General features: G+C 42.5%; 1 protein-coding gene across 1 annotated transcript; it reads right to left on the reverse strand.

Moving 5' to 3' along the window:
• Positions 1-3197: 3197 nt before the first annotated feature.
• Positions 3198-10413, reverse strand: LOC116217891 (tripartite motif-containing protein 16-like). Its single transcript, XM_031571050.2, has 6 exons — positions 9820-10413; positions 8879-8974; positions 8427-8660; positions 6518-6677; positions 6112-6171; positions 3198-4292 (listed from the first exon to the last, which is right to left on the reverse strand). The coding sequence occupies exons 1-6, from the start codon at positions 10405-10407 to the stop codon at positions 3772-3774; spliced, it is 1659 nt and encodes a 552-aa protein (XP_031426910.1). The 5' UTR covers positions 10408-10413; the 3' UTR covers positions 3198-3771.
• Between the last annotated feature and the right edge of the window lie 254 nt (positions 10414-10667).

Below are 10667 nucleotides of genomic sequence, written 5' to 3' on the forward strand. Positions count from 1 at the left end.
GGCTCAACGTGGAGATAACATAATGGGGAGACCACACCGAGTTCAGGTTTAATTCAAAAGATAGTTTATTAAATAATCAAATCAAATACGTAAAAAAGTCAGTAAATGGGAGGCAAGAAAAAGTAAAGCTCAATGTAGTGCAGATCAGCATAGTGTATGTGTAGTGGTAACATTGCAGAAGAGGAAGCTGAGGAAAAGGTCCTGCAGCCAACTCCAGTAGCTGCAGGACCAGAGCAAGCAGAGAAGAGAAGAGGCCGAGCTCACATCAGGAACTCCTTTAAATGTCCCGCCAATCGGCTGCCATCTAGCTACATTGGCCAGACAAGACGGCTCCCCCTGTAGACCGGAGGGAGAGGGACAACCCAAAGTCTTATTATAACCAGGGTTTGAGTGAGACAGACCCAGCACGGCCAAAAATACAGTAAAACATTTTATGTAATCACTTTGAAAAGTTATTTATCAAATAAGACTAGTTTAAACACATTGTTCCAATTTCAAAAACATGCATTACATCCATTTTGAAAATAACCTTTTAAAAGCTTTAATTGTCATTGCCCCATTACCTGTGTCTTTTTCTGACATGTCTGTATCATCCCCTAGAGGGTGCTGTAGGATAGCTGATAATAACCGTTTTGGCGTGAGAAACAACTTTTTAAACACCTATAAGCATTCTGGTAAATAACTTGTGTCGAGCTATAGGCGTTCATATGGTTCAAAATATTTTATTCATCTTATAAAATGCTAAAGCTGACTGAATAGCATACAAAAATAATTGTTAACTAGATTATTGTATGGATTTTTTTTCTTATCTCAGAAATATGATGATGGACACACAGGCAGTGTATACATATGATGATGGACACACAGGCAGTGTTTACATCAGTATGATTATTTATTATGTATTCATTTGTTACTTTATACTGTTCAGTCACTTCACCACATATGACAAAGTCCTTAAAAGAACATTATTAGCTATTCCAGTGCTAGCAAAAATGCCCAGGATGGCACCTTTAGCTGGAACACCTATGAAGAGGAGTGGAAAGAGGGATGGTACCAGTAAAACACCCAAGTGCCTTCCCTCCAGAGACAGATTCCTTCACAGCCTCAAAAGAGAAGCTTTTGGTTGAAGGTCATGCTGGGTAAGTCTTTAGACCGTGGAGAGTCTCTGATTGACAGGAAATTCTACAGAGAGAAACACATAAAAGGTGAGGCAGGCCACCTGAATATTCAGCCAGGTCTGTGTTTTCCCAAAGGCTGCAGACATGATGGGTGAATTCAGTTGGTTTAGTGTGTATGCACTCATGTGTTTAGATATGTGGATATGTTACAATTATTAAGATTCAATTAAACAATCTTGTAGAAAATATACATTTTTCCTCTCCTAAACTCACATGGATGATTTATTACAAATTCTTTTACCTTGATCAAATGGATGTGAACCTCTGTGTGTGAAAGCTGCTCCAGCTCAGCATCTCTCTCTTCAGCTCAGCAATCTCTATTTATTATCTAGATACAGTTAATATATAACAGGAGATTTTCTGTCTGATTTCAGTTTTTAAAATGTTATAGCTCTTAAATGTAATTAGGCTATGTGTTTTCATTCCTGTATGAGAATGCTGACAGTCTGAAGTTAACCATCTGGTTTCATAAATTCATTAGACAGGCGGTCTTTTATGTCATTGTCCCTCTTTACAAAAACTGAATTTCCACAACAGAAATTCAAAGGAAATTGTACTAAAGCTTGGCTTGCAGCAATAATGTCGCCATCTAGTGGACATTTAAAGTAATATGAAAGAAAACAAGGACAGGAGATAAAGACTTCATAGAAGTTGAAAGTATGTTGGGGGCAGGGGAGCTGTACTGCATCTAGTGACACTCAGCAATCTCAAATGCTACAACAAGTGTTACTCAAATCAGTGATCAGTCACCTGGAGGAAATATGTGATCCTCTCTGTGTGTGAAAGCTGCTCCATCTCAGCATCTTTCACAAACACACTCACAGTCACAAATGCTGGTCTCAAAAACTATTGCTTTATCCCTCTTCATACTGCCCCCCTCAGCTCTACGCACACACACAAACAAACAAACACAAACACACACACCAAGAAAAAGAGTACATTCATGCATGTTGAATGCCAGTTTTTAACTTTTTATTCACCATTTTGCACTAGAAACATTTAAAAACATACTGGTCTCATTATAACAGTATTAATTAAGAAACAGAGAAACACATTTTCTCAACCAGATATCAGAACGTGTATGCAATAACAGAGGGACTAAACACTTGGGAGAGTGAGGTTATGCAACACAGAGCTCATCAAAACCTTTCACACAAAATGTCTTATTTCTGATGTGGTGATACTGCATGTGTTACAGCAGAGGTCTAGAGGTACAGATATTGTAATAGCTGGGGTCCAGAGATGTGGGAATGGCTTCAGTCTGTTGATGTCCCCAAGATCAAAGATTCTCAGGCCCAGCTGCTAGATCCTTAAGTATGAGTGATGTGTTATTTCATTATTTCATGTGTGAGATGTATGTGCTAACAGTATCTAGATATGTCAGACACAGCAGCTTCACTGAAGGTAATCTAAACCAAAGTAATTTAACTAATGACTTCATTCTGTTTTTATTTGGATTTTATTCATCATCCTAATTTAGGGTTGTCAATAAATTCAAAAAAGCGATGAGTGAAGGCGCTTATGGTTTCCCCCCAGAACAACCTCTTCACATGATGAACACAATATAAAGACACAACACATGTAGACATTTTCAGAAGTCAATGTACTGTAGTAAAATAAGTTGAAACCTATAAAAAATATGCAACTGATATGTAAAGAACGTTGAATACAGTAAAATCATTTCCATGTATTTAACAATATAAACCAATGAAAAAAATGTGATCTTTGTGGATCCATTGTTCCAACACAAGTGAAGTGACCCATGGCCCATTCATCTACCTATCCTGAGGTTCTGATTGGCCCATGGCCCATTCATCTACCTATCCTGAGGTTCTGATTGGCCCATTAATCTACCTATCCTGAGGTTCTGATTGGCCCATGGCCCATTAATCTACCTATCCTGAGGTTCTGATTGGCCCATTAATCTACCTATCCTGAGGTTCTGATTGGCACATTAATCTACCTATCCTGAGGTTCTGATTGGTGTGTGTCCACCTGGGGAATTGTGTGTTAGTTGGGTTTGAGCTGTGATGACTTGAGTTCATGAAATTGAATGCCAGTGTTTACTGAATGAGCACATGGTGCAGCCAGTGATATATGAAGGGATTTGTGTGTAGAGTTTTGCACAAAAAGTTCAACAAATCTGAATCGTGTGTGAAAACAGGGTGATAGTGTTGAGAGTTTTGGGAAATTAGTCTGTCTTTTGGTAGATGGCGTCATGGTTTGGGATGTTTAGTTAACAGGCCCAGTTATAGTGTATAAGCTATTGAGAAAAAGTGTAATCAAGGTAATTAATACAAAAAAAAGGTAATTTAACAAATTGCTTCTTTCAGTCTTTATTTGCATTTTATTCATCATCCCAATTTAGGATTGTAAATACAATTTAAGTTTGGCCTCGGATGTCGTCTGCAGAACATCGTTTTCTTCCCAGACCACCACCACACCAGTGCGGTACACCTGTCAATACGTGGGGTCACCCCAGTGCTCCACCCCAGAGTCACAACAGCTTCACTGCTGATCTAATGTCTAACCCTAAACCCAGGGTAGAGAGGCTGGGTGAATGTAGTCTGGATTCAGCATCTGTACATCTCAATCACAGCAGCTTCACTGATGCGCCAACACAATTAAGCCAAAACCCAGGGTAGAGTGTGTGAGTGAATGTGGTCTGGACTCTGTGCAGGAGGGTCATTGTGTCAGAGATGCTGTAGAAGGCCAGAGTTCCTGCCCTGTGATCCACATACACTCCTATTCTGGAGCTGGCCACTAGAGGGAGTTTAGTCTGTTTATTATTGTGCCAGAAAGAGGAGCCCAAGCTAGAGCGGTCCAGACTCCAGGACTGATCATTACATCCAAACGCACACTCATAACCCCCTCCTCTCCTGCTGATGCTTTTATATGAGACTGATATATCAACATCCTCCCCACTCCACTCAACCTCCCAGTAGCAGCGCCCAGACACACCCTCTCTACACAGCACCTGATACCGCCCATCAAATCTCTCTGGATGATCAGGATATGACTGGAGCTCAGCTCTCATCTCCACCCTCCTGTTCACCTCAGAGAGATGGAGGCGTCTGTGTGCTGTGTTTGGATCCAGTGTGAAGTGACAGGAGTCTGATGGAGGAGAAGACAGGACAAACTTAGGTATTTATATGGGTTAGGTATACTGTATACGTGCATGTGTGAGTGAGTGTGTGTGTGTGTGTGTCTGTGTGTGGTTGTTGTTGTTATTTTATATGATTCTTTGCGTGTGGGGAATGAGATTTATTTCTGTGATTTATTCTGAGGGAATGTTTTTGTGTGTGATTCTGTTTTTGCAGGTGTACATGTGTGAGTGTCTGTATTCAAAAGTGAGTATGTCTGAGTGTGTGTGTGTGTGTGTGTGTGTGTGTGTGTGTGTGTGTGTGTGTGTGTGTGTGTGTGTGTGTGTGTGTGTGTGTGAGAGAGAGAGAAAGACAGTGTGTGTGTGTTTGTCTGAAGGGAGTCCATGGTATGAATGACTGATGTTGAGTGTGTAAGTATTTGAGTTTGTTTCATTTGATTCCTTTTGTGTGAGATGAGTCCTTCGTATATAGGAGTGTGAAAGTGTTCCAGTGTCTTTAAATGTGAAAGTCCGTAGGTGTGATTGGTTGTATGGGTGTGTGTGAGAGACAGAGAGTGGGAGAGACACAGAGAGAGAGAGAGAGAGAGAGAGAAATACAGAGAAATACAAATGTCTCTTTCCTCCTCTCCTAGTCTAGACTATCTTCGCTGTGGGATGCTGCTGTAGTCTCTCCACCTGATCTACTTGTAGAATCTCTCAGCCTTCACCTACTCACCCCAACCACACTGTCATGCATTTGTGTTGTCGTGTGAGATTCTGTACACGTTTGCATGAATGTTTGTCTACATTTGTGTGTGTGTGTGTGTGTGTGTGTGAGTGTGTGTGAGTGTGTGTGCGTATGTATATGTGTGTATGTATCTGTGTTTGTGTGACTCGTTGATCTGATAGCTTTACAGATCCCACATACGTAGGACAAGTGCATATTTTATATCAGCTGGATATCAATGGCAGTTTATTGTCCTAGTTTTTGGCAGTTCATGACTTCATGTTCCAAATGTGCGTAAGAGATGCACGCAGAAGAGTGTGTCTGGCCTGGTCTTTGGCCAAGACCTAAAACGCCTTGCAGGGATTGTGCAGGAGTCAACTATGCTGACAGGAGTCATGTAGAATCCGTGCCTGCACCCCCCATTCTATACCAAGGGGAGACAGGTGGTGTAAGGGGAGACAGGTGGTGTAAGGGGAGACAGGTGGTGTAAGGGGAGACAGGTGGTGTGAGGGGAGACAGGTGGTGTGAGGGGAGACAGGTGGTGTGAGGGGAGACAGGTGGTGTGAGGGGAGACAGGTGGTGTAAGGGGAGACAGGTGGTGTAAGGGGAGGTGGTGGGTTGAGAGTGAGCGCCAAAGCAAGTGCTGCAGCTGATGAGGAGAACTGAGTTTAAATGAAGTGTGTGTGTGTGTGTGTGTGCTGATGAGGAGAACTGAGTTTAAATGAAGTGTGTGTGTGTGTGTGTGTGTGTGTGTGTGTGCAGATGAGGAGAACTGAGTTTAAATTAAGTGTGTGTGTGTGTGTGCTGATGAGGAGAACTGAGTTTAAATTAAGTGTGTGTGTGTGTGTGTGTGTGTGTGTGCGTGTGTGTGTGTGCAGATGCAGAGAACTGAGTTTAAATAAGGTGTGGGTGATTGATATGAGAGGGGTGGGGCAAATTCGTTACATCTCCTCCCGAACTTCCGTTTAGAACGCCATTTTAGGAAAATGGAAAAAGACACTGGAAAATACACTGTTTCCTCTACCCATGAACTATAACAGCCATAATTAAATGTTGAACTGCTGAATCATGTAGGACCATGTGATTGCCACTGAAACTATAAAATGTGTTTGTGTCAAACTCACATTGTAGGAAATCCTCTCTGGTTGTAGGTTCAGGAGGCAAAATAGCCTGGACTTCAGTCACTATTGAGAGAGAAAGGATCATATTAGAAATAACACTGACTGGTGTAAATGTCAACATTGCATCAACCTCCTGTTTTTATGATGGCAGTAAATGTGTGTTCTCTTGTTGAGAGACATTATGAGTCTCCAGCTTCTTCAATCTTAAAGACCCTCTTAAGACAAGTAAACATGGAGACACCTGCAGAGTATCTCAGCTTCACCGACATACAAAAGATATGTTACAAATATGTGTTATTGAGAAATACAGGTTCCTGAAGTTCAGCATCACATTAAGCTTATTAGTACAATCCTGAAGGAAAGTATAGTAAGTCATTACGTGTAAACATATGTGAGTAATGTGATTAACCTGATGCAGATATCTTCATGACTTCCTCCTTGCAGAAATTCTCCAGCTGCGTCTTTAGTGAGGAGACAGATTTCTTCACAGCCTCAAAAGAGAGGCCTTGGTTCACAGACACGCAGGATAAGTCTTTAGACTCAGGTGTCTCACTGACTGACTGAAAAGTCTAAATAAAAAAACACAGAGATAGAGAGAATGACAGCGAGGAGAGAGAGATGACAGAGAGAGAGAGAGAGAGAGAGAGACAGTGAGAGAGCTACATTCTCAAAAAAAAAGCATCCACGTATAAGTAAGTTGTACGTTTAAATACAGTTGATTCAGTTGATCACGTACCTTTTTTGTTAATTATAACTAAAAGCTTCAACTATTACAGTGCACACGAGACTCTTAAGATAATATCTTCTGATGTTTGAGATGTGAACTAAATGTAACATTATTAGTATCTGGGTGCAGCCTAAGCCTAACCTGGATATCATCCTTTGACGTGTGTGTGCAGCATCTGGATGTGGCTTCCAAATGATTGTGTTACCAAGGACAGTGTTGGCAGCTAAGATGCGTTGTCTAGGGGTTAGTCTGATGTTAGCTGTGTCCCTCCTCACAACGTAAACTAAAGCAAAGCCTCACTTATGTACACACACTATCCCTACATGATGTACATTTATGATACCTTGAGTGGATGAGTGTGTGTGTGTGTGTGTGTGTGTGTGTGTGTTTGAGAGTGTAGGTGTGTGTGTGTGTGTGTGTGTGTGTGTGTGTGTGTTTGTTTGTGTGTGTGTGTGTGTTTGTAGATGTGTTTGTGTGTGTGTGTGTGTGTTTGTGCGTGTAGGTGTGTTTGGGCTGAAACACACCAAGCGCGTTCCTAAAAACGTTTCCTATGGTACGGCACGCCTTCTGTGTGCACCTTTTATCCGCCGCACGTTGCCTCTTTCTAGCGTTTTTTAGGTGCGCTTAAAAGTTGAAATATTCTCAACTTTTCAGCGCAAGGCGCGGTGGCGCACCACTCATCAATGTCACACTCGGCCCAGGCAGGTTGCGCACGCAGCTCCGCTTCATAGGCGCCGGGCAAACCAACCGGTTTTGCCCTCCGCACTTTACCAAGGCGATTTTGAAGCCTATACGTTTTTAGAAATGCGTTTGGTGTGTTTCAGCCCTCTGTGTGTGTGTGTGTGTGTTTGTGTGTGTGTGTGTGTGATTGAGAGTGTAGGTGTGTGTGTGTGTGTGTGTGTGTGTGTGTGTGTGTGTGAGAGCAATGCCTGCCAGGCAGCTCTCTCCAGCTGGCTAACTGCTAGCGGGGTAAGCCCATGTGGTGATTCCTTAAATTGAAGTTTTTTGGTTGATGTTATGAATTCCAAAAGAATCCAAAATAAATGGATGTCCAAATGCCACTGGTTTGCCTTGACCTACATGTGGCCTGACCAAAGAGGCCGAGTGGCAGGCACCTGTGCACCTCAAGTGCCTCCAAACAAACTGTGAGCCATGAGTCAGGGCAGATGTGCTTTTATCAATGAGCCACAGGTAGTGACATCACTCAAGCCCCGTCGGTCAGTCAGTGTTCTTCCTACCATGTGACCTAACCTGTCCTAACAATTGCCATAATGATTTTGAGTTTTCTGAAGAATGAAATTGTCTTCATCATGTTGAAATGTTTTGGGTGATAAATACAAAACATTCTTTACAGACACTGAAACTGCATGGGGTAAGTTATCTGTTCAAAGTGCTATAGACTTTAATATGATCAGAAGAAAAAGGATCAATCTGGATATGTAGAGATCCTTGAAGAATATTCAACAATATCTCAATTGAATTTTCAATTTGGGAATATATTCAACATAAATTTCCACCTAGGAACATATTCAACATAAATCAGTGCCCTCAAACATTCTGTGTGCACTAATAATCCATCATCAACAGTTACCTTGAGGAAATGAATGTGATCCTCTGTGTGTGAAAGCTGCTCCAGCTCAGCATCTCTCCTCTTCAGCTCAGCAATCTCCTGCTCCAGTCGCTTCAGGAGTCCTTCAGCCCGACTCACCTCAGCCTTCTCCTGAGCTCTGATCAGCTCTTTCACTTCAGAGCGCCTTCTCTCAATGGAGCGGATCATCTCAGTAAAGATCCTCTCACTGTCCTCCACTGCTGTCTGTGCAGAGCTCTGTTAGGAGACACACAAAGAGGAGGGGTCCATCTAAAGCAGCCCACTCACTCAGCTCCCCCACACAGCCTGGTACCCACAGTGTGGCTCAGAGGAGCTGGAAAGTGGCTCAGCATTACAGACTCCTGTCTGGCTGACTGGAGGAGAGCCCTGATTGAGCCTGAAATGGCTCCTCCAGCAGCCAGCTGTTGACCTCCTCTCCTCTGGTCAGTACTCACCTTGAGAGTCTCCACAGCCTTCCTCAGCTCCTGCAGCTCCTTCTCTCTCTCCTGGATTCTCTGCTGGATTTTACTCTGGGACTCCCCCAAGTGTGTCTATGTTGAAGGAATACATCACATCCACAACAAACAGTTATGGTGGCATCATAATATTATTATTGTCTGATAGCAATCCTGAAAGAACAAGCTGTTTAGGCTACTGACGCTGACTGAGAGGTGATCTGTAGTGTTGCTGAATAGCCTATTGGTGAGACGCTGTTTTATTACAAGGCTTGAGAAAAACACAAAATAAGTCTTGTCTTTGTGGAGCAAAAGAGAGAGGAACACTGATGTACTGACTACATGCAGTACATCTATATTTAATCATATTTATAGTTTCTCTTGTGGAGTTGATAAAAATGTCCTGTGACCTGTGACCTCTAGGCAGTTTATAACCATGTAATGTCATTCAGTCATAGTGTCAACCACCCAGGACCCTACAAAATGCCATTTCAGCACCCTAATCACTGGGCTCTTCTGAGAGGACTGTGCAGCAATATTGCAGGCAGAAACCATGATGTGCCCATCTTAATATAAATTACTGTCAAATAAGATAAGTATCACAAAATGCCCACAAACACATGAAATGGTAATTTAGGTTTTTTATGTATATTTATTATTTAGATACAGTTCATATGTAACAGGAGATTCTCTGCCTGATTTCTGTTAATTAGACTATGTGTTTTCATTGTTGTATGAGAATGCTGACAGTCTGAAGTTAACCATCTGGTTTTACAACTTCATTAGACAGGCGTGTTTTTATGTCATTGTTATTCTCTCTCTTCCTCACTCTATAATAATCTAAAGAGGATGAGTCTGTAGCCTGTCTTCCAGTTGGAAACCCAATAGCCATGTCCTACCACACAAGTCCAATCTATCACCAAGAGAACTCCTGTCCTTACCTGTTTCTCTCTCCTCCCTGCAGAGGCTGACACAGTGTCATGGCCTTTGTGTTCATCCACCAGACAGAGCAAACAAACACAACTTAGATCCGTACGACAAAATATCTCCAGAGGCTTCTCATGTTGGGTGCAGATCCTCTCCTGTAGCTGGCCTGTGGCATCAACCACCTTGTGTTTTCGCCCAGGGATAATGTCATTGTGAACTTTGTAGTGAGTTTCACAGTATGAAACCAGACAATCCAGACAGGACTTCACAGCTTTGAGTTTTCTCCCAGTGCAGACGTCACACTCCACATCTCCAGGTCCAGCATTACATGGAACAGGAGCAGCAGCTTGGATTCTGGTCTTCTTGATCTGTTCCACCAGCTCAGCAAAAATATTATTTTTGCTTAAAACGGGTCTTGGGGTGAACGTCTGTCTGCACTGGGGGCAGCTGTAGACTCCCTTCTGATCTTCCTGATCCCAGCAGCTCGTAATGCAGCCCATACAGTAACTGTGTCCACAAGGAATGGTCACTGGATCCCTAAGAAGATCCAAACAAATCGAACATGTAAAAAGTTCGTGGTTATTTGGAGCCGCTTCTGCCATTCTCCGTTTGTGCTGTGTAATGCTTCACAGGTTTTCGCGTAGTTTAGTTTCGCCTGAAATCGCTGTGCAACTTCGAAACGACTTCCTGGTTGGGTGGGCGTGTTCGTGTTCGTGCAAACAGCCTCCTGTCATTGATATCGATAAGGCCATTGAGTCAGTTAAGAACAAAGTTATTTGCAAACACTGACAAGTAGAGAATACGGCCATTCATTTTCCACCATTTATGAACTGAATAAACCGCCAGAAAGCAGCAGTTTCTT

The sequence above is a fragment of the Clupea harengus genome, chromosome 7 (genome assembly GCF_900700415.2).
Source record: "Clupea harengus chromosome 7, Ch_v2.0.2, whole genome shotgun sequence".
Taxonomy (NCBI): Eukaryota; Metazoa; Chordata; class Actinopteri; order Clupeiformes; family Clupeidae; genus Clupea; species Clupea harengus.